This window comes from Silurus meridionalis, chromosome 6 (assembly GCF_014805685.1).
Source record: "Silurus meridionalis isolate SWU-2019-XX chromosome 6, ASM1480568v1, whole genome shotgun sequence".
In the NCBI taxonomy this organism is placed as follows: Eukaryota; Metazoa; Chordata; class Actinopteri; order Siluriformes; family Siluridae; genus Silurus; species Silurus meridionalis.
In genome coordinates, this window is record NC_060889.1 from 23,881,940 (window position 1) to 23,906,561 (window position 24,622).

Genomic DNA, 24,622 nt, shown 5'->3' on the forward strand with positions numbered 1-24,622 from the left:
ATTGTTGCAGCAATTCTCTAAAACGGACTAATGAATGGAAACGGCACCGACAATTGGAGAAAGTCAAGACAGAAGGGAGAGAGAGGGCGGACAAAAGCAACAACAGAAAAATGTACATGTCAATGCAGCAGGTCTTTTATTTTATTTTTTTTTTTATCATTTTTGCATTTGTATTATCTTTATCAGTTCCTTGTTGTGTATTTATAATATTATAGGCTTATTCTGCGTATGTTAATATTTTGATGAAAGAGCCATTACGTATCATTTATCACTGGATTAGAAACAAGTTTCTTATACATAGGGAAATTAAGTTAACTTGTACACAGCAAACATATATTTACACAACACCAGCATGTTAGACCACATATTAACTGCTAGTGCCAGCAATTCTGTTTCTGTCTGCTTTTTTCCATCCTTCTCTTTTCTAGTATTCCAGGTTTTATTTTGGACACTGTGCGCATCATAATTTTTATTTCTTATTCTGCCAGCCTTTTATATACACAGTCAATCTTTTCCCACACTTACCATGCCCCCAACACACAGACACTCCCGCCCTTCCTCTCTCTCTCTCTCTCTCTCTCTCTCTCTCTCTCTCTCTCTCTCTCTCTCTCTCTCTCTTCCAATTGACATAACTTGTTCATTCATTATTTTTAAAAAAACATTGTACCACGAGCCTATCCTCGGAACACTGGATATGATCCAGGAATACACCAATAACAGAATGTCTGTCCAATGCAGGTCACCATGAACATACATTTAAGTCAATTTGCAGCATATCTTGGTGCCCAAAAATAATGTTTTGTTATTTTTTATTATTATTATAATTTTTTTTTACTGGATATTATTTACATGTGCACATCTTTACATGTGCACATATTTTCGTAATTGTCCCACATTTCTAATATAATAAAATGGCATTGCCTTTCAGCTTTATACAACATCCTGGCAGCATATCCTGTCAACCTTTAATCAACTAGTAAATCTAATAGAAAACAAACTTCTCTTGATTCAGTTGTTGAAAAAAATATTCATTTTTGATCAACCTAATTCTAGTGGCATAGCGGTGGGCTTCAAACAACAAAAGAACAACCACTTACAACAGAAAGGAAGTGTATTTGTGTGTGTAAGAACACAGGAAGAGGAATAGTTTTAACACAGATAACTGATCAGTCAGTTGTTTCTCAGTGTGACAGGATGGCACTTCATTCACTTGTGATAATCTGTAAGTAAATTGTTTAAATATTTGATATTGTTTGAATGGAGCCTAAAGTGATTAGGATAATCTAAGATTAGGACATTGTCTAGAATTCAGCTAGATGTCTTAGTAGTATCAGTGTATTTCTATATAATTTGTTTCATTTTGGTTAATATGTTAGGTTAATCTAAGGGTTAAATTTTTGTGTGGAATAAAGATAAATGTGTGTTTTAGTGTGTGCATTTGTGAAGAATGCACATGTACTGAATAGAGTTTGTTAGACTGAATTTATTGTTTATTTAATATCTAATCAGTGTAATGAGTAATTGCCTATAGTTAAGTTTCATACTAATCATAAGTTTTGGTGGCAGAGATTAAATGTGAAACATGTGATGGTATTAATTCATTGTGATGGCGGGTCAGGTATATATGATTGTCTTGGTGTATAGATGAGTGTAGTGTATGGAATGCCTAATTATTAATAAAATGTTTTTTTTTTTTTGTTTGTTTGTTTGTTTTCAGTATTAGTATTAGTTTTGTCATTTTTTGCCTTCTGTAGATACAGACATTTTAAACAATTTTTTTTTTTTCAGTTAGGAAAAGTGTAGGTATAGGTTCGAGAGTCAATTCAGATAGGGATGGGGTAGCTCAATGGTTAAGAATGTTGGCCTTCTGATCAAAGGGTCATGAGTTCAAATACTAACAAGGACCTCAAGGCTGGCTGTATCAATAAGATAATTGAAAGTTGCTCTGAATTGCTCTGAATATAGGTATATATATATATATATATATATATATATATATATATATATATATATATATAAATATTAGGAAATAAACATTTAAACACTAGTAAGTTGTGCCAAATAACAATTATCCTATTGATACAACTGAGCACTTGAGGGCGTTGGTAGTATTTCAACTAATGACCTTTTGATCATAAGGTGGTATATATACTCTAGTATATTTACCCTAGCACTCAGTATTCATTGTGACATATTTTCCAGCACATTAAACATTCCTAACTTGTGTGTATAAGTTTTTTAATCCTTATATGACACATCATCCTGTATTGCACCATAGATTTTGTGCCAACATGTTCTTTTATCTTGTGAAAGAAAAGCAAGTGATGTAATTTTAAGATTCGGATTAGCAGGTTCAATTATATATGAGACATTAAATAGTTGAGCTAAGGTTTAACTGATATAGAGTATATGGCACTGTTCATGTTTGTCTTCTTATACTAATAAAATAAATCAGTGTTACATCATAATATTTGTTCCTTTTCCTTTTAGTGCTTTTTCACTGATCCGAGTTGGACAAGCTCAAGGTGCTTTATTTATATGTTACCTGTGTGGTGTACATGTTAAATATATATCTTAAGTTGAAGAAGGTTGTGTTTGTAGGTTGTTCTGCAGAATTTAAGATATTTACATTAACAGTGTGTGTGTTTGCTTTTTAACTTTTCCTGCAGTTAAACCAGTTCTGTCTGTGCAGCCGAATTCACCCCAAATATTCAGAGGAGAGACAGTTACACTCACATGTACTATTCCAGGAGGAATGAGACTGTACCACTGGTACAGAGATGATTTTCATGTTCAGGACTCTGTTAAAAATGTCTTCACTATAAAAATGTATCAAAGTTACAAATACAAATGTTATGGGTCTTATAGTCTACGGTCAACGACACTATGGAGTAATAAAGTGACTCTCACAGTAATAGGTACATGTCTTATCTAACGCTCCTGTAACAAGCACTAATACACATAATCATTACAAATAACATTGAATCAATATCAGATGGTCAGAGGGTGTGTTTGATGTGGTGTGTCTGTGTTTTTTTTGTTGTTGTCAGGTGTGTGTCCGTGTGTGTGTGTGTGTGTGGGTTTGTGGGTGGTTGGTTGTGTCAATATTTAGGTATGAGAAAATGTTTTGCAGGGTATCACTGTAAAAGTGTAGTAGGGATTATTGTGTTAAGCATCTTGAGCAAAGAGTATGAATTATGAGATTTATTAATTTCTAACAGAAAAACTTAAACCTGAACTCACATCAGATCTTAAAGGAGCTGCACTGACAGGAAACTCAGTGACTCTGTACTGTACACTGAAGCTGCAGTCTGCTGGATGGAAGTTTTATTGGAGCAAAGACACACAGAGACGTGAGACTGAGACTGAAACACACTCCTACACCATCAGATCAGTTAATGTTTCTGATGGAGGTCAGTACTGGTGCAGAGCTGGAAGAGGAATCCCAGTCTACTACATACACTACAGTGATGCACTCTGGGTAAATGTTACTGGTGAGTCACAAAGTCTGCAATGTTTAAAAATATATATTTGCAATAGTTTTAAGCACATTCAAATAAACAAAGTTTTTTGAAAACACTAAAGTCTTATAGTGACTTAATAATGCATCCTTTTAAACCAATAACAAAACCAAATAAATAAAACAATGTTGAAAAATATTGCAAAATATTTTCACTTCTTAATGGACTTTGAGTAACACTGTATTATTACTAATTACAAGAGTATCAGAACTGTGTTAAAAACAGTGTGTATTTGTGGGCTGTTAATAATAAGATTATGTTTCTGCAGAGAATCTTAAGCCTGTGGTGATCATAAAGCCTGATCATCATGTGTTCAGAGGAGAGACTGTAACTTTCAGATGTGATATACAGGGAGGAGGAGACACTGAGTGGCAGTACAACTGGTATACGAATAATAGCCAATTATACCACAATACACAGGAGTTCAGCCTCAACTCAGTTATACATGAAGACAGCGGTAACTACACCTGCAGAGGATTGAGAAGCAGTGACACTCAGATATCAGAGATCAGTGATGCTGGTACTCTCACTGTATCAGGTGTGTTTTTTATTTATTTATTTTGTTATTAATTATATGTAACAAGATCTCCCTGTATTAATTTATTTTTTTCCGCATTTGTTGTCCATCAGAAACAGCAGAGGCAGTAGTCAGTGTGTCTCCACAGAGTTGGCTGACTGAAGGAGACTCAGTGACTCTAAACTGTGAGATTGAATCCTCCTCTACAGGCTGGACATTCAGCTGGTACACAGATGTTCTCTACAGAGACAGTCAGGTTCCTACAGGCACAGACCAGAGCTTCTCACAGACAGCAGCAGAGGATCTGGAGGATCCTACACACTCAGTCCTGTTACTCTGAACCACACAGGAGTTTATATGTGCAGAGCAGTGAGAGGAGAACAAGACTATTACTCACAGTACAGCAAACAACAGCCACTGTGGATCACTGGTGAGAAATAAATCAGCAGTATTGAGTTTAATTTGAGCAATGGATGAATGTATGAATAAAAGAATCAATAAATATACAGTGAAATGATTACATTATTTAATATACAGTGGAACCTGGGATTAAGAATTTAATTCGTTCCGGACAACCAAAAATATTACTTTAAAAATAAAAATAAAGGCAATATTCACTAATATTATTTACTTTTAACATTTTATATTGAAATCATACCATATAAAAACATATAAGAGAGGAAAACTTTATCTTTACTGGGTACTTTACCTTTGAGAAGACTCGCTGCTGGCATGATGGAGACAACGTTCGTAGAAGGGGGAGGAGGAATAGTTATTGTTGGGAAGGAGAATCTCCTTCCATTATGATATTGGGCAGACTGTCACCTGAATCATTGTCATCACTTTTCTTTTTAGATTCACTTTGCTGGGTGGCGATATGAAAAGAACCAACTTGCCTGCGATTTTTTGGCGCGCGACGTTCGGATGTTCGTATCCCGAAATTTTGTTCGTAACCAGGGGCAAAGATTTTGACGAACTGCGATTCGTTAACCTGAATTATACGTATTTTTTTAAATATTAAATGTTAAAAGAATAAAACACATTTAGTAGTGGTCAGGGCTACATTTTTTATAATGAAGCCGTGACCCTGAAATTTTCATATATGATATATTAGGTGAAATAATAAAAAAGCACAAGAGGAGGAATTGGCAGAAAATTAGTCAGTCTGTATGGGTTTTTTTTCTTGTTCGTGAATATAAGGCCTTAATTTTTCTTCTGACTCAAGTGAAAAAATATTAGATTTGATTTGATTAGATTCAACTTTATTGTATTTGTGCAAGGTACATGTACAGAGCCAAAATATAGCACTATGTTAAATGAGGGTATGGTCCATATGTACAGGGGTGAGAGTGATTAATGTAAAGAAGGTGCAGTAGGTAATAAGATATGGTATATATATTTAGTAATATAAAATATAACTTTGCAAGATGTGCAACGGATAACATGTCAAGGAGATAATGTGTTCAATAACAGGATATACATACAGTATATACATACAAAAATAAGAGTGCAATGCAACACTACTACCCAACATTTTTAGCATTGGTTAAATGTACAGATGTATTTGTTGTAACTGATAGTTAGTTTATTTTTTTCTTCAGTCATTCAAACATAACAACATACACAAACAGAATGTTTATAGTACAGCAATGACTGAAGGGGTTTAGGCTGAAGTGAAACACTTATTAATGCCTAACCCTATTTACAACCAATTATAAATACCCAAAATGAGGCAACAATAATCAGAAAACAGCGAAGTGAAAAACAGATATAAGAATATTACCAGCTATATATGAACAGCTCATACAGATAACATATTAATAAAAATAATTTTCAAATATAAGCCATTACTAATAACATTACACAAATCACCTTGTCTATTATCCTCTAAACATTCCATTACCCTAATATTGCCATGTATCATTACATAATACACCGGCCTTCTACTAGTTTTAATGATCTTTAAAATAAACTGAACAATATCATTCTAATGCAATATAACTACCAAGTACATTTAGTTTGAAATTTTTTTTGAACACCTTTATCAATATAGATTGTTTTATTTTGTCCTCCAGACTATTCCATAGATTGACTCCTCTAACTGAGAAACACCTCGCTTTAGTATTGGTCCTAACTTTATTTTTTTGATAGACCCCGATTCCTCTCAAATTATATCGAGTCTCTCTTGGCTTAAACCTCTCCTGAATACATACTGGGAGCTTAAGATTGTGAACCATATACATCATTACAGCTGTGCTTAGACCCACCAAATCCTGTAATTTCAATGCATTCATTTTAATAAACAATGGGTTAGTTGGGGCGTAATAATTAACTCTGTTAACAACTCTAATAGCCTTCTTCTGCAATATGAAGATAGGTTTGATAATAGATTTATAATTATTCCCCCATATTTCTACACAATAGTTTAAGTACGGAAGAATGAGCGAATTGTATAATAAATATAATGAATTTTGGTTTATCAATGATTTAATTTTACACATTATACCAATAGTTTTAGATATTTTTGTATTTAAATAATTTATGTGTAATTTCCAATTGAGTTTATCATCAACATAGATACCCAAACATTTTGTATTACACACTCTCTCAATTTCTATATGATTAATTTTAATTTTGGTTGGTTCCTCAATTTTTCTATTTCCAAAAATAATATATTTAGTTTTATTCAAATTCATTGATAGTTTGTTATAGTCAAACCAACTTTTTAATTTGGAAAGCTCTTTTTCCACTATCTTCAAAAGAAAATCTAAATTTTGTCCAGAGCAATAGAGACTAGTATCATCGGCAAACAAGATACAATTTAACTTTGTTAATACCTTCGGAATATCATTTATGTACATTATAAACAGCTTTGGCCCCAGTATAGAGCCCTGTGGCACTCCATGCGTTATGTTTGTTCTTTCAGAGTCAAAGTTGTTTATATGTACATATTGATCTCTGCCACTAAGATAATCTCTCAACCAATCATGGGCAATGCCTCTTATACCATATCGTTCTACTTTAGCCAACAGGTAATTATGATCAATGGTATCAAATGCCTTGCTCAAATCAATAAAGACACCGACAGTGTACTCTCCATTGTCAAATGCTGTAGATATCTCCTCAACCAGTTCAATGACTGCCATTGAGGTTGCTCTATTTGCCCTGAAACCAAATTGATAATCTGAAATAAGGTTGAATTTATTGAGATAATCATCAAGTCTTATAACATATAACTTTTCTAAAATTTTGGAAAATTGTGAAAGTAGTGAGATTGGCCTGTAGTTTGTAAATTGATGTTTATCTCCACTTTTAAAAATGGGTACTACCTTGGCCGTTTTCATTTTAGACGGAAAGATGCCCGTAAAAAAAGATTGATTACAAATGTATGTAAGTGAAGCAACAATACTATGTATAATTTCTTTTACTACAATCATATCAAAATCAAAACAGTCTGTTGACCTCTTATTCTTAAATTTAGTCACAATTTGAATAATTTCATTTTCATCCACACTCCTCAAAAACAAAGAGCTCACATTTCCTTTAATAATATTTTTATCTATTTCCTTTACCTCTGATGGTTGAGGGATTTCATTAGCTAGAGTGGGTCCAACATTTACAAAAAAATTGTTGAACGCCATTGATATTTCCTTATTACCGTTTAAGATTTTGCACAGATACAAGACATGCAGACAGTGAGTGGACATACAACTGGTGTAATGATGATGTCCGGATGTTTGCCAACATTTTCACAATATCCAAAATTCACAGCGGCTCTGTGGTTTAATACCTGTCACTGCACAACTCACATCTCACCAATAAAACCGACAAGAACTGAGTAACAATCCTGGTCAGATTAAATTCTGTGAGATATGTGTGTGAGACTAGAGCATGCACCCACACAAATTAATCCGATGGAAAAATCTAATTTGCTGCCATATAATATGATGTAATGTCTATATTAATGTGTTCATAGTTTAGCTCTTAAGTGAGGATGTGTATATCAGGCAATTTAGCACAGAATAGTATTTTTTATACACTGTCTAATCAAGGCAATCAAAAGTTAAGTTTTTGATTCCACATATATTAATAATATTTAAATATTTATAATAAAATCTATATACTTTTTAATCTTAAAGGAACATAAATTATATGTGAGTTTCAGGTGAATCTTCTCCAGTGTCTCTGATCATCAATCCCAGTAGATCTCAACACTTTACTTCTGCTTCTCTCTCACTGAGCTGTGAGGACCAGACAAACTCTAATGGATGGACAGTGAGACGATACACACAAAATGAGACATGGTTTGATTGTTCATCAGTTTCAGGATTTAACATCAGCCCTCTCGATATATCACACACTGGAGTTTACTGGTGTCAGTCTGAATCTGGAGAATGCAGTAATCCTGTCAACATCACAGTGCACAGTAAGTCTTTAATGTTCTCATCGTTAATGAACTGGACTAAAGATAATGCCCTTGAAGTCTTCCCAAATTTTGCTGCAACCAAAACATCATACTTACAATGCATATGAGCAAATTTGACCTTTGACACAATTCTGCCCATTGTGCTCCACTCCCTTTGAAGTGTAGAAGTTTTAGAGTTCCCTGTGGTAAAATCAGCTCTGTGTTTTACACAATATCTGTATTCAGTTTCCTCCTTCTGTTTTCAACAGATGGTGATGTGATCCTGGACAGCCCTGTCCATCCCGCGACTGTTGGGCGTTCCCAGACTTTACACTGTTTATATCGCAAAACAACAAATCCAGCTTCTGGTGTAGATTTCTATAAAAATGATTCGGTGGTCCAGAGCAAGACTGCAGGGGAGATGTTTATTCATAGTGTCTCAAAGTCAGATGAAGGTTTCTACCACTGTAAACACCCCGAGAGAGGAGAGTCACCAAAAAGCTGGATTTCAGTCAACTATCAAAGTATTTGATTCCTTTTATAACAATAATATATTAATTGTGTCCTACTAGTTCTACTGTGTCTAGTACTGCTACTACTACTACTACTACTACTAATAATAATATTAATACTACTAATAATAATATTAATAATAATAAATCTGCTCAATCTTTTTTCAGTGAATCTGGTCTTGAGAACGACTAACAATGTGATATATCACACTCTAATATTATATTAAGTGTAAGGGTGAGGCCATTTATTGCTTTATGTGTGCAAGTAGTTTCAGTCGTGTGATGCTCTATGAGATGGTAACCAGTGTTAATGATAAAGTACACATTTAATGTGTGCTTGGTGTGACTAAAAAATACAGCAAATCTATTTTTAAACATGCTCATGCCTATATAAAATTCTACAGGAAAGGTTAAGGAAACTAAAGGGTTAAATTAAAGAAAAATTATTAAATCATGAAGCCATATTTCAGCATCTTTCGGACAAAGTAATACGTGTTGAACGCAAAGAGTGTTAAATGCAGAGCTGCTAAAAAGAAATGTCACTTGTTGACAGTTTCCAAATACAGAGTTAAAATAAAGAAATAGGCATCTGCATTAGCAGAATGTAGCAGATTATTGCTGACTCTTCGAAAAGCATTGTCAGTAAAGAAAGAAAATATGAACGCTGTAATAGATTAATAGTAATCAATCCCGTGGATGTAAATGGAATATAAAAAAAAAATTGCGTCTATTACTCTGTGCATTAGTGTCAAATTCAGGTTTTTGTGAATTGTACTGGCTGCAGCATTTTTGACTTTTTCTTTCTATAGTCTCAGGTTCTGGGTTTGGTATTGATAAAGTAGCTGTTGCTGTTGGAGTGAGTTCAGCTTTGCTGTTCATCATCCTCTTACTGATCGTGCTGTGGTACTGTTGGCACAAATCCAGCAAAGGTAATCATCATTAGTTTTCACTAGGGCTGTCAATCGAATAACTATTTAATCGTGATTAATCGCATGATTGTCATGAGTTGACTTGTGGGTAATTGTGTTTGAAGTTATGCAAATCATGAGGACACATGGACAAATCACAGTTTCCACATGGACGCTTTTAAATGCCAGATGTGTGCATTATGGCGGATTCATGTCTTAATTTGCCAAGTCTTATTATTTTCTTTTACTCATGCATGTATGTTGATAAATAAGCTGTAAATGTTAACATATAAAGTGATATTCAGTAATGCATACTAACCTCCATTAATTAAGAACCATTGTCTTTGTCCTAGTTGAAAAGCTAGTCTAGTAAAGCGAAGTACAGTTAAATGTTCAATAAATACATTAATTGTGTATATTCAAATAATTATCCATACATTTCAGCTATAGACACACTCCTATACAAAAAAATATATCAGATAAAGTAAATATGTATTATAGTTTAGGAAATAAAGTAACATTTGTCTTGTAATACAGAAAAGAACAGAGAAATGCAGCAGAGCAGCAATCTGACCCCAGATCAAAACCCAGGAGGTGAGAACTCTCAGTCAGGTTACACGCCATTTAAATCTGTTTAGACAATAATCTTAAATAAATAAATGATATTCCAATATAAATATATGTTCTGATAAATGAATTATTTTTCTTGCTTACTTTATAATTTAGAATTTTTTCCTGTAGAAAATGTGCACATTTATGCCACTGTGGAAAATGCCAGTAAAAGTGAGTAAAATCTTTTCAGTTCACATCAAGTATTCCACTTACACTAAAAGAAACATGATTAACGCGATGTGGTTAATGCAGTACATCTCCTGTAGTGATTAACACAGTACTGTGTGATTAGGCGATGCTGCAGCTGAGCCCAATGCGGCTGTTTACGCACAGGTCATGAAGAAAGACAAGCCATACAAAAATAAAGGTGAAGTATTTTACAAAGATTTGTACAGCGCTTTACATGTGGTTATTTAGTTCTGTTCTCTGTCACTGCAGATGATGAAGATGCTGAACCCGGTGATGTGACCTATATTGAGCTTGAACATAAGCCACAGAACGAAGCAAGTAAAAATCAAGGTACAGCAATAAAATCATATCCATTCGTTTTTAATGACTTCTGACTCATTGACCAATTTATTTAATTCATGTCTATTCGGATGGGTTGCAGCTGATTGTGGACATTAATTCACGGTTTCTTGTTTCCACTTAGTGAAGCGCATTGTAGAATCTGATACTGTTTACTCGGAGCTGAAGCAGAACACATAGGTAAGATAACGTTTATTTACAAATCACAAAAATATTAATTGAGAAATGCATAAAGAAATCTTAGAATTGTATAAAAACATTGCTTGTGTCTTGCTATTTATTAATTTTTCTATATATATAAATAAAATATAAATAAAATATTTGTTATGAGTATACCTAATCTAACAGAGTGCAGCTGTATAAGATGAAATGACGATTTTTACAGTATATGTGTGTGTGAAAAAAAAGCTGGTTGCAGTCATAGGTGTTGTACACATGAGTCCAGGTTCTTGTCCTAGTTCTTGGTGTTCTTCTATTGGATGAAGGCCTGTATTGCCTGCTGGAGAGACATCTTCTCATTCTCTTTGTGTTGGTTTGAGTGAAAGCACTACCCAGACCACAGCAGTTTGCATGTTTGGATGGCTGAGGTCCTTGGTTCAGCAGCACTTGCTGTAGGTTTACAGCAGGTCAGGGAGCTTAGTGCAGATGGCAACGCAGCTGAATGAATCAGCCTCTTGAAAACGTATTGGTTAGAGATATTCAGAGAGATCATTTGTAATATGCATGTATGAATATAGAAATAGGTTTTATGTTAAAAAATCATCTCCAACAATCCCTCTTTCTGTTACTGCAAGCCTCGTTAGCTACATGGGTCATTAAGTAATCATTGTGGAAGGGAATCACCTCACAAAAAAATGTTCTATAGCAGTGCTATGTGTGAGGAGTTAGGGATAGGGTTGGGGTTAATGCACCTTCCATGTTAGTGGTAGTGGTCACTGCACCTTTCACGTCATGTGATTATTTTGCTTAAGAGTTTAATGGTGGTTCATGAATATGTATTTCTCTTGGGTGCATTGCTTCAAGAAGCAGCACCACCATGTGTCTGTATATGTTGGAGCATCACATTAGACCTGAAGGATCAGCACCTGCACCCTTTATTTTTTTACATTAACTCTATGTTGCTCTATGTTATATATTGCTAAAGCTGTAGTAAAGTGCACAAACTCAAATATATTCATGTGTATTTAATATCTTTATTTCATTCCACAGTGGCTGACAGAGTTCAAGAAAATTATTTGGTCGCATTTATACTTACAAGATGGACTTTTCAAAAAAGTTAGACATACAGCAGTGAACAAAGTTCAGCTAAACAGTTCAAAACATTTTTATTAAATATTTATACTTTTGTGTTTTTTGTCCTGTCAATTTTGCACAAAAAGCATACAATTTGCCTTGAGTTTAAATCCCCAGGAAAATCCAAATGCACAGGAAAAAATGTATAATGTTAAGATTAATGCTTCTGCTAGAGAAGATTTATGCAGGTGGTGCAGCTTTGTCTGCAATAAATATTTTTTTCTTTATTTTTTTTCTATTTCTTACCACCAGATGTCACCAGAGCAAATTTTCTCCTGGGTATAGTTTTTACATTCACCTCACACAGTACTGTATATGTAAGTATACAGTAGGTTTACTAGTCGGCGCTATACTTGGTTTTTGTCTTTTGTCTTGTCTTGTGTTGTCTGTCTGCACTCTGTCTGTCTGTACTGTTCTTTTGTTTGCACTGTTTGCACCAGGCTGCACTCGATGCACTTTATGTTGTTTTGTTGTTTTTGTGTAGCACCAGGGTTCCGGAGGAACGTTGTTTCGTTTTTACTGTGTACTGTGTACCACTGTGTATAGTAAAAATGACAATAAAAGCCACTTGACTTGACTTGACTTGACAGAGTGTTCCCAAGTCCCTGGTTAGCTCCTATTGTTTCCACCGTTTGCATTGTGGACTTTTTGTTGCTCCGCTGTCTTGTTGGACATTTTGTATTTTTATTTTTGCTGTTTTCCTGGTATATGCCTTTTGGACTTTATATATAAATGTTTCATCATTTCCAAGCCTGTTTCTGCATTTCTGCACAAATCACTATCCATGTTAGTCAAATATGACATCACTTAGTATCAACTGCTATCATATGACACAATTGTATGTCTATAAATCTGTACATGGGGCTTATTTTCTTGCTGAATCATGCATCATTTCCACTTCTTAGCTAATGCGGTGCGTGTGTGTGTGTGTGTGTGTGGTTTGTGTGTGGTCTTAAATATGTGGCCATAAATAAAAGTACATATTACCACATAGTTGCTCAATTTAGGGCTAAGGCAAAAGCATAAGCCTTAATTCGTAAGTGCCTAAAAGCTGTTACACAGGAAATTTCCAAAAGTGTCACACATTGGTATTTATTTAACAAGCATTTAAGTCCAGTTAAATGTGAGGTAAAAAAATCTTTAAACCAGTAATTCTTATTTCCATTAAGCTGTATAGTAGCAGTAACAGGCAATTCTGAGGCAATTTTGCACCAAATGTATATTTATTTTTGAATATACATCCTGGTATCCTGTTTACTATTCAAATCTAGTTTGTGGATGTAAAAATCTAAGTGTTCATGGTGCACCTTAATACAGCAAATGAATGTTACAGCATCCTTCTCATTTTAACATTGAAAGATGTCATGGAAGAATTGCAGCCAAAAAGGACATTCCTGTGACCTGGAAACAAGGCTAACCGACTTAACTATGCACAAAATCATTGGAACTAGTGGCAGATAAATGGCAGGTGAGGCAAGTACATTGTCAAAGGGCTGGAGAGCAGTACAAAAAAATGAGTGCCTGTAGGCAACAGTGAAATATGATAGGTAAAGGTTGTAGCTCAGTGGTTAAGGCATTGGCCTCTGGGTTGGAAGGTCAACGGTTCAAATCCAAGCCCTACCAAGCTGCTACTGCTGGGCCCTTGAGCAAGGCCCTTAATCCTCAACTGATCAGTTGTAAGTCACTCTGGATAATAGTGTATGCTAAAATGCTCTAAATGTTTCCTGCATGTTTGGGGTGGCATTTTCGCAAACAGATATTTGGTCAGGATTATTATCCTTAATGCTGAGTAATACAGGTGGATACTTTTCCATAATGCAATATAACCAGGGAAGCGTCTGTTTGTCCCCAAATGTATTCTCCAGCAGGAAAACAACCCGAAACATACAGCCAATGTCATTAAGAACTGTCTTCAGCAAAAAACAATTAAATTAATAAAACTCCTGGAAAAGATAGTTTAAGCCCCTACAAAGCCCTGATCACATCATTGACTCTATATGGGATTGCATGAAAAGACAGAAGGATCTAAGGAAAAAGTGCAAGTATACCTTGAAATCATTTAATTTACATTTTGTTTGTTGCTAAAAAAGAAAATAACATTTTTATTTCTGTAAGCATTTTTTCTTCATGAATTTTTTTTCACAACTGCCTAAAACATGTGCACAGAAATTAATAAATACATTTCTTTTATGTAGCTCTGGAATTAAATAAAGCTTTGTTTGTTATTTATTTTTGAAGACATAATGTACAGAAGAGTTAGGGGTTGCATAGAATGGTAAATCTACTCTACTACAACCAAAACATACTGTAGGTCTTTCTCTCTTCCCTCTGTGAACACAGGTAGTGTGGGACCTTACTGTAAAATAGTTCATACTCAGTCGTTCATCAGTGTGGCAGATGAAGTTCAGTTTACTTTGTGTGATCATCTGTGAGTAAATGTTTTCTTTGGGTTTTCATTAGAGAGAAAAATAAATTTAATATTTGTTGATATATAGTGTTATGTAATGTGTTGTGTGGAAATTGTCTACAGTTTATCCATATCAGCTGTGTCACAAAAATGCTTTCATTTTGACTACTAGGTTTAAGGTAAGGGTTAGATTTATATGTAGAATAGTATTAAAAAATGCATTAATAATTATAGCATTGTGAGGGCCTTATCTTAAAACACACACACTGTCTCATGTAAAACAAATAGAAGTAAGTGTAGTGATTTAAAACTTGAAACCTAGAACTAATTTTGCTAACTAGACAATGTTCACTTGAATTTTGATTCATTACACAACTGCACAACATTTACAACAAAATCTGCAGCAGATCTGTACAATGAAAACTTCCATCTCAACTAAAATTGACAATCAGCAGCTTTCAATTCCCCTAAATGTTCACTAATAATCCTGTTCAGAACAATGCTGTGAAATATCTGAAAGGCAAATTGCTGATCTGATTTCTTTCTTCATTATACAAATTAATTTGTTTAACAACATTTTTTAATAAACTGTACATAAAAAGAGAAGTATAATAAAATTATGAAACTTTTGAATCATAATGAAATCTAAATTATGTGTTTTTCAGGTGAATCTCCTCCAGTTTTTCTGATCATCAATCCCAGCAGTCAACACTTTACCGCTGACACTCTCTTACTGAACTGTGACAATTTCTGTTTAAAATTTAAATGATTTGTAACATTCCTAACCATCCCAGTCTGACATGCAGTGAAATCCTCATTACGACTGTTCTGTTACAAGTAAAAGTATACAGAAATAGAATAAAGAAAACATAAAAGAATACAAAATTAAATAATTTGCAGTGAACTAACTATAAATAGAATATTCAATAAAAAGAGAAATACAAATATAAACAAAGTAAGAGTTTTTTTTTTCTTTTGAGTGTTCAATAAGTACAATAAAAGTACTATAACCTCTACATTTAAAAGGTATCAGATGTTCAGTTACATCCCATCATACGTTCCTCACAATGATATTTTAAAATGTATTGTAATACAAAAAAATTGAGGAAACCGTTCCTGTCTAGTTAATAGAAAATAATTATAATTAAAAAAAATTTTGATATAGATGAAACACAAGTCATATTTTAAACTCTTACTGGCTAAAGCAGCATGTGGTGTGACGAACCAGGAGGTTATGCAGCTCTCAGTTTCAGCGCGTGCTAACTGGACTTTGTTTACAAAAAAAGGAAAAAACGGACAGCCAAAAGAGTTGTTTTATCAGAGATTTGCATGAAGCAGCGATGTGGAAAATATTCTTGGGGCCGGAGTAACAACAGGGACTTGGAGATCTGCATGGAGATGCTATTTTACATCTGAAAGTTACAATAAATCTCCCTTTACAGTTTTATACAATTGTATAGGTTTTATTGCCTGTTTGTTTTTATAAGAGAAATGTTTTAAAAGTGTGTGTGTGTGTGTGTGTGTGTGTGTGTATTGTTGAGAACAATACATTAAATATTGTTAAACAAGAGCTTGTCTGGCTACCTGGTCATCAATATAAATGCCAAATCAATATCAATATCCAAAGATGTATAACAAAACCCTTTAATGTTCAGTCATTCATTTCTATGCAGATTGTATGAATAGAGTATGAATGGGCACCTGAGTTTAGCAGTTGGATCGCAAGCAGGGGGAGGGAGAAAATCATCAGACATAGTCTCAGATAAATGTTTGTAGGAATCTCATTTGTTATGAAAATCTTCATAAAATTTGAAATTTAAATTCATGAGACATGTGGCTTTCAACCCAGTACTTTTCTGGATTGCTCCAGGACTGATTTCATGTATTTATATATGAAAAAAAAAAAATCAATTCATGAAAAAATGTTCACCCTACTTCTATAACTTTTTATAACTGATCTTTTTATGCAATATCAACTTTGAAAGGTCATTAAAGCTTAAAGTGTCTTCTTTTTTAAAGATATTTAAATTGTGTATGTAGCACATTTTTATCAGGAACTGTTAACATTTAAAGTTAGGTAGAGCATTTTCAGCTGTAACTCCCAATATCTGTGCCGAAGTTTTACTTACTGTTGTGAGATTGCAAGTTAGAGTTCTATTAATGTTACAGCTATCCTTGTCAAGTATTATAAACTGATAAAAGATGGAAGTGAAAGCGGGCAGATGGAACCTTCCTCTAAAAAAAATGTAATGCTGTCTTTTACTCAACTTGCAAAGTCTGCAAGACTACCCCAAGTTGCTGAGTTGAAATTGCAAACTGAGGTTTAGGATTGAGAAACACTTTGGTGAATCATGATCATGGTCACACTATTTAATAACGATTCAACCTGAGTAACTAAAAATAAAATGAAATGTCTCATCCGCATAGGGTGGGCAGCCCAAAAAGATGACGCAAACACATATGCCCGCCCAGAAATGAGCACCGTGTGCACAGAAGATCCTGACAGAAAGCTGGGGCAATATTGCTATAATTAATAAAATATATTTTATATATTATTATATATTAACTATATTTTCATATCACTCATAAATATTCAACCCCTTAGAAATTTAGCATTTGGCAGGGTCGTAAAAAAAAAAAATAAATAAATAAAATAAAATAAATAAATAAATAAATAAATAAACAAATAAATATATATATATATATACTGTACTTGAACACACAGTGCTGAAAATGTCATGTGAAAATAATCATATAATCATGTGACAAAATCACATGAACATAAAACGAACCCCAATTGTGAAAACAAATAACATGAAAAATGTATCATATAAGAAAATCTAGTAAACTCGAAAATGAAAAGTATGCATTTTTATGACTGCTATATTTTGTGTAGACAGAGAAGTAAAGAAGTCACGTAAACATCAAATGCAGATGCACTTTCTTGCTATTACAAACAATATTTAAAATCACACGCTGGGGTTTCAATATGTTTATAAAAAAAATTACATGTCCATATTGTGACTAGCAGAAGAACTGCTTCTTAGCCTTATAGGACATTCTGATAGTGTGTCCACTTTTTTTTTTTTCTCTGAATGACATTAAACTTGAAAACTAACACAAGACACTCAGGAACTGAATAAAGTTATGCTTTGTAAATTGATATTTATTGTTGTGATTTTCTGAATCCCTATATTTGGTGTCTATATAGAAATAACACGTCTACTTGAACCATAAGTCTTTTACTCTTTCCTCTGTGAACACAGGAAGTTAATGGGCTGTAACACAGGCCACTGATCAGTCAGGCATACATCAGTGTGACAGGATGGAGCTCCATCCACTCTACTTTAAGATTTGTGAGTATAAATTTCTATTTGTCTTAATTTGAGTAAGTGATGGATTAAAATATTGTTCAAATGTGGTCTATTTTCCTGTGTGCTGAGATTAATATAGCATTAGAACAATGTGTAAATATCAGTGAAATAAATGTATTTCATTTCAATTGCTGAGGTTAAGGTAAGTGTTAGATTAATATGTATAGTAATATTAATAAGCACAAATGATAATTATGTCAGTAGGAGGCCGTTACAAATATATTGAAACAAATGTATGTGTGATTAACTAGGAAAAGTAATTTGGAAGTGTTATGTCTATCTAATCACAATGATAAGTGATGTACTCTTGTGAGCATGGATCAGGTTTTAGCTTGAATGTTCTTTTCTTCTTACTAAGTATGTAATGAAGATTTCTTGATCCGAATGATTACTTTTGAAATTAAGATGAAAAAGGATAAAGGTAATGTAACAATTTATTATTATTATTTTTGATAAATAGGAGCTAGTAAATGTCTCTGTGTATGTTCTCAGTGACAGTGCTATTCATCAGATATGTTATTTAATGTGACTTTAATGTCTTATTATTATTATTATTATTATTATTATTATTATTATTATTATTATTATTATTATTTTCTTAGAGCTGTTTAGCTGGGCTGCCACTAACTACCCAGTATATACTGAGCATAATTTTTATTGCCAAGGTTGCTTTTTAATGGTTGCTTTTTAATTTTATATATATATAAAATATAGTTTAGATACAATATATTTTCACTGAAACTCTGACATTCATTTTAAGAAACATTTCTGTTCAAGAAACACAGTCCTAGCCTGTATGTCTTCATTGAGTTTTTTTTTCCAATTTGTGAAACCACATCCGGTATTGCATTATAACTTTAGTGCACGTCAGCACATTTATCATGTGAGACAAAGAGAAACAAATGTTTTAAATTAGCAGATCCATTTATACATGACATGACACATTAATGAGCAGCACAGTGACCTGGTAATGAGTAGCTTTTTCTAAAAACCATTTATTGCATATACAGTGGAACTTTGGAGCTTGTGGCCTAAGCGCTCGCGACCTCGCATGCTCCCGACTTTCATTCCGACCGGCGACTCTCATTCAGATCGGCTCGTGAGCAACCGCGAGCTGCTCAAAACGCTAGTTTTAACATTTCTAATCAAGGTTTATCTCATTAAAATTGTCTAAAAAATGCTTTAAAACTATTTTTATTATGTATTATTATACTGTACTTCTCTACTGCATACTATACTGTACCTGTACTTTATTTTTTTAAATTAAGCATTGTAATTGCTGTTAATTTACATAAAGTATTGTTAAAATAGTCTAATAATTAAGTGTTATGGAGTGAAATAGCGTTATTTACTCATTTAAATCGATTTCGTATAGTGTTCTTTGGGTTTTTACTGGGTTGAAAGGGGCGAAAAAGGTCGCAAAAATTCGGAATTGGCGACCAGTCTTGGTCCCTAACCCTCGCGAGCTCCGAGGTTCCACTGTATTTTGCAAAAAAAAAAAAAAAAAACCAAGAATGATGAGAGTTTATCATTACATCATATTTTATTTTCCTCTTTCCTTTTAGTGCTTATTTCACTGATCCAAGTTGGACAAGCTCAAGGTGATTTATACATAATGTTGCCTACATTGTATGCATGTTAGATTTGTATTAAGGTGGCGAAGGTTGTGTTTGTAGGTTGTCCTGCAGAATTTCTGATATTTACATTGATGTTGTGTGTTTGCTAACTTTTTCTGCAGATAAACCAGTTCTGTCTGTGCACACAAATTCACTCAAAATATTCAGAGGAGAGAGAGTTACACTTACATGTGATATTCCAGGAGGAAGTAAAACGTACAACTGGTACAGAGATAATGTTCCTGTTCACAGATCTGATCATTATGTCTACACTATAAACATAGAACAGAATCACAAATACAGATGTTATGGGTCTGGTAATGGATGGTCAACACTACTGAGTAATGAAGTGATTCTCTCAGTGATAGGTATGTGTCTGTTCTTACACTCCTGTAACATGCACTGATACACATAATCATTACAAATCACACTGATTTAATATCAGATGGACAGAGAAGTGTGTGTTTGACTGATGTGGTGTTTTTGTTGTAACTGTACAGAGAGACCAAAAGCTGTTGTGACTCTGCAGCCTGATGGACAGATATTCAGTGGAGAGAAAGTCACTTTCACATGTAAAATAAAAGGAGATGGAGACACTGAATGGACATACAATTGGTATAAAGATGATGCCCAGATTTTCTCTGAAATTGTACATATGAAATATCCATTCCTTGCTAGAGAGTCTAACAGTGGTAAATACAACTGCAGCGGTCAGAGAAAAAGCGACTCTCAGAGCTCAGAAACCAGCAACGCTGTTACACTCACTGTGTCAGGTGAGTGTGTGTGTGTGTGTGTGTGTGTGTGTGTGTGTGTGTGTGTGTGTGTGTGTGTGTGTGTGTGTGTGATAGAGAGAACATTTGCTCACAACAAGACCTTCTACATTGTATCACTAACAGCATGCCTGTATTAGTGTAATAGTGATTATGATTAACATTTAGAGAGCAGCACATGAACTGTGTTTAATCTCCACCTACAGAAAAACCTAAACCTGAACTCACATCAGACCCTAAAGAAGCTGCACTGACAGGAAACTCAGTGACTCTGTACTGTACACTGAAGCTGCAGTCTGCTGGATGGAAGTTTTACTGGAGCAAAGACACACAGAGACGTGAGACTGAGACTGAAACACACTACCACACCATCAGATCAGTCAGTGTCTCTGATGGAGGTCAGTACAGGTGCAGAGCTGGAAGAGGAAACCCAGTCTACTACACACACTACAGTGATGCACTCTGGGTAAATGTTATTGGTGAGTCAGAAAGTCTGCAGTGTTTACAAATTCATACAGAATTCTAAGAAACAAGCAAAGAAATCATTAAAAGCAAAGATTCCTTAAAAAATAAAAGTAATTAATGTTTTTACACAAATGTATTAATACTACAAAAAGCAGTTAAATAAAATAAACTAAATGTCAATGTTTGGTGTGGCAGCACTTTGGTCAAAAATAGTGGACTTAGATACAGTACTATTTTTGCAGTTTTCTAAGAAAAAAATGTTTCACTGAGCATTCTATAAATTTATTCAGGAGACAGTGACTGTTGCATTTACGTCTTTTGTGCAAAACCCAACAGTTTGTCTATTATATTATTACAAAATATATTTTCTATATCTTTTGTTTGTGTTTGAAAATCTAAAATGATGTACACTTCATTTTTAACAATGAATTAACATTCTAGTTTGCAATATTTATTTATAAATACTAGGGGTATAACAGTACATACATTCATACTAAAATTTTATAGTAGAGGGCTTTCGGGTTGTTACAGACACTGAGTTACCTCAGGAACATATTAAGTGGGGGACCGCAAGTTTCTTCAGTCTCCGCCTCGCACCTTGAGAGCAATTTTTACAATTTTAATAAACTTGAAAAAATACACAACAAGGCTAGGAGTATAAATAAACTAGAGTTAGTTCAGTGCCACCGCAACTACTCACTTCATACTGGAAATAAGATTTGTTTTGTGCATGCATGAAAATGCTAAAGAATTCATAGCACTATAGATTCTGTAACGTTTTATGTCCAGCTTCAAAATCTTCTCTAAAAAGGAGAAAATCCTGACAATTCCGCGTATTGAGTGTATGAACGAAATGAAAGATGCAAGGAATGAAGACATTTATTGCTAAAATAAGTAGAACAGTCAAATGCATCATATCTGTAGAAAAGTAACTATTACCGTAATTCCCGAACTATAAATACAGTTATACAGTTGTGTTCAAAATTATTCAACCCCCACTGAAATTGATTGTTTTGGTCGGTTTGACATTGATTATGATCATTCAGTCATCCTGCTTACAATTAAATCAAAGAGGCACGTGTAGGTCAGACAAATATAACATAACATTTATAATGAAATAACCACAAATGTCTTTTCTGAGCTCACATCATTATCAGTTTTATTCAACCCCCAAGTGACATTCAATCTTAGTACTTAGTACAACATCCTTTTACAGTTATAACAGCTTTTAAACGTGAAGCATAGCTTGACACAAGTGTCTTGCAGCAATCTACGGGTATCTTCGCCCATTCATCATGGGCAAAAGCCTCCAGTTCAGTCACATTCTTAGGCTTGTGCACTGCAACTGCTTTCTTTAAGTCCAGCAGCCATATCACCCTGTAGCCCAAGACAGCTAGCCCACTGAAGCTAAGCAGGGCCAGTACTTGGATGGGAGACCACCTGGGAAAAACCAGGTTGCTGCTGGTAGAGGTGTTAGTGAGACCAGCAGGGGTGCTCACCCTGTGGTCTGTGTGGGTCCTAACACCCCAGTATAGTGACGGGGACACTATACTGTCAAAAAGCACCGTCCTTCGGATGAGACGTTAAACCGAGGTCCTGACTCTCTGTGGTCATAAAAAATCCCAGGATGTCTTCGAAAACGAGTAGGGGTGTGCCCGGCATCCTGGCTAAAAACTGCCCGCTGGCCTACTAATCATCCCCTCATATTAATTGGCTATATCACTCTATCTCCTCTCCACTAATATGCTGGTGTGTGGTGGGCCTTCTGGCGCAATATGAGCTGCCGTCGCATCATCCAGGTGGATGCTGCACATTGGTGGTGGTTGAGGAGAATCCCCTTTCATATGTAAAGCGGTTTGAGTGCTGCAGAAAAGCGCTATATAAATGTAATGTGTATGTATGTATGTATGTATGTAAGTCCCACCAGAGGTTCTCAATGGCCACTTCAAAATGTTCCAGCCTTTAATCTGCAACCATGCTCTAGTGGACTTGGAGGTATGCTTGGGATCATTGTCCTGTTGAAAGGTCCAACGCCTTCCAAGCCTCAGGTTTGTGACGGACTGCATCACATTGTCATCCAATATCTCCTGGTACTGAAGAGAATTCATGGTACCTTGCACACGCTGAAGCTTCCCAGTACCTGCAGAAGCAAAACAGCCCCAAAGCATGATTGACCCCCCGCCATGCTTCACAGTAGGCAAGGTGTTCTTTTCTTCATAGGCCTTGTTCTTCCTCCTCCGAACATAGCGTTGATCCATGGGCCCAAACAGTTCTAATTTTGTTTCATCAGTCCACAGAACACTATCCCAAAACTTCTGTGGTTTGTCCACATGACTTTTGGCATACTGCAGTCGACTCTTCTTATTCTTTGGGGACAGCAAGGTGCGCCTGGGAGTTCTGGCATGGAGGCCTTCATTACGCAGGGTGCGCCGTATTGTCTGAGCAGAAACTTCAGTACCCACATCTGACAAATCTTTTCTCAGTTCCTCAGCAGTCACACGGGACTTTTCTCCACTCTACGCTTCAGGTAGCGCACAGCAGTCAAGTCAGCATCTTCTTTCTGCCACGACCAGGTAGCGTTTCAACAGTGCCCTTTGCCTTGAATTTGCGAATGATGCTTCCTATGGTGTCTCTTGGTATGTTTAACATCTTTGCAATCTTCTTATAGCCATTGCCCTTCCTGTGAAGAGTAATCACCTGTTCTCTTGTCTTCCTGGACCATTCTCTTGACCTCACCATGTTTGTAACCACACCAGTAAATGTCTAGAAGGAGCTGAGTATCACAGTCATTTTAAAGCTGCCTAATTGGTGCTTATTAGGCTTTATTGCTGCTCCCTGATATCCACAGGTGTTTTCAATACCTGATTGAAAACACTTCATTGAACCTCTGTTCTTCAGAGTGGTAGTCTTTAAGGGGTTGAATAATTATGTCAATGAAGAATTCACAAAAGAAACATTTACTACTGTATTACAAAACTAATTGATGTCATTTTAGTTGCATATGGTTCTTTAAGAAGTCCTTGTAGGATTTCATTCTGAATACAATTACAAATGTACACTAAATTCCCTAAAACCATTTACAGCATTGGGGGTTGAATAATTTTGAACACAACTGTATAAAAATTTGACAAATATTTTTATTTTGAACATAAATAAGCCTCAGGTCTATAAGCCACAGGTGTCTACACTAATGTACTTTACACAGGCTTTAACGAAAGATACGTTACACATGGTGTAACGGATGAAATATGTTGCGCTTCCTTTAGGAGCATGCTAGATGGCGAAGCGAAGCCAGAAAAAGATTGTGACGAAAATGAAGATAAGCAAAGAAGAAAAAATAAAAATTGTAAAGTTTAGGGATACGTAGTGAACAGGAGTGATAGTAAAAAATTAGTTTTCCATCCGCCTCCGCTTATCGCCTCTACCCCCCTCCACACACACACACACGCCCACACACACACACCCCACCGGCGTTTTCATTAGCTCAAGTCGTCTCATCTCTAAGGAAAATACACTGAAAAAACCTTATCATATCTTTACATACTCTTTTTATTATGTTTTATAATAATAATAATAATAATAATAATAATAATAATAATAATAATAATAATAAAAACTGTGTTAATCAAAAAAAAAAAAAGTCACTTAAAAGCCAAGGTACGCACTGAACCGTGAATTTTGTGTACCATTACAC

At 34.8% G+C, this 24,622-nt stretch overlaps 1 protein-coding gene across 1 annotated transcript in view; it reads left to right on the top strand.

Annotated features, from left to right (window-relative positions):
* Positions 1–1,833: 1,833 nt before the first annotated feature.
* LOC124387532 (Fc receptor-like protein 5) overlaps positions 1,834–24,622 on the top strand; it is a 33,809-nt gene continuing 11,020 nt past the window's right edge. Inside the window, 20 exon segments of the mRNA XM_046851943.1 lie at positions 1,834–1,838; positions 2,491–2,525; positions 2,670–2,918; positions 3,222–3,494; positions 3,790–4,059; positions 4,152–4,289; positions 4,292–4,468; positions 8,204–8,464; positions 8,713–8,967; positions 9,765–9,884; positions 10,401–10,457; positions 10,590–10,646; positions 10,768–10,842; positions 10,914–10,994; positions 11,128–11,181; positions 17,985–18,059; positions 19,643–19,678; positions 19,816–20,061; positions 20,194–20,466; positions 20,670–20,942. Coding sequence (XP_046707899.1) covers positions 1,834–1,838; positions 2,491–2,525; positions 2,670–2,918; positions 3,222–3,494; positions 3,790–4,059; positions 4,152–4,289; positions 4,292–4,468; positions 8,204–8,464; positions 8,713–8,967; positions 9,765–9,884; positions 10,401–10,457; positions 10,590–10,646; positions 10,768–10,842; positions 10,914–10,994; positions 11,128–11,181; positions 17,985–18,059; positions 19,643–19,678; positions 19,816–20,061; positions 20,194–20,466; positions 20,670–20,942 — 3,010 coding nt within the window.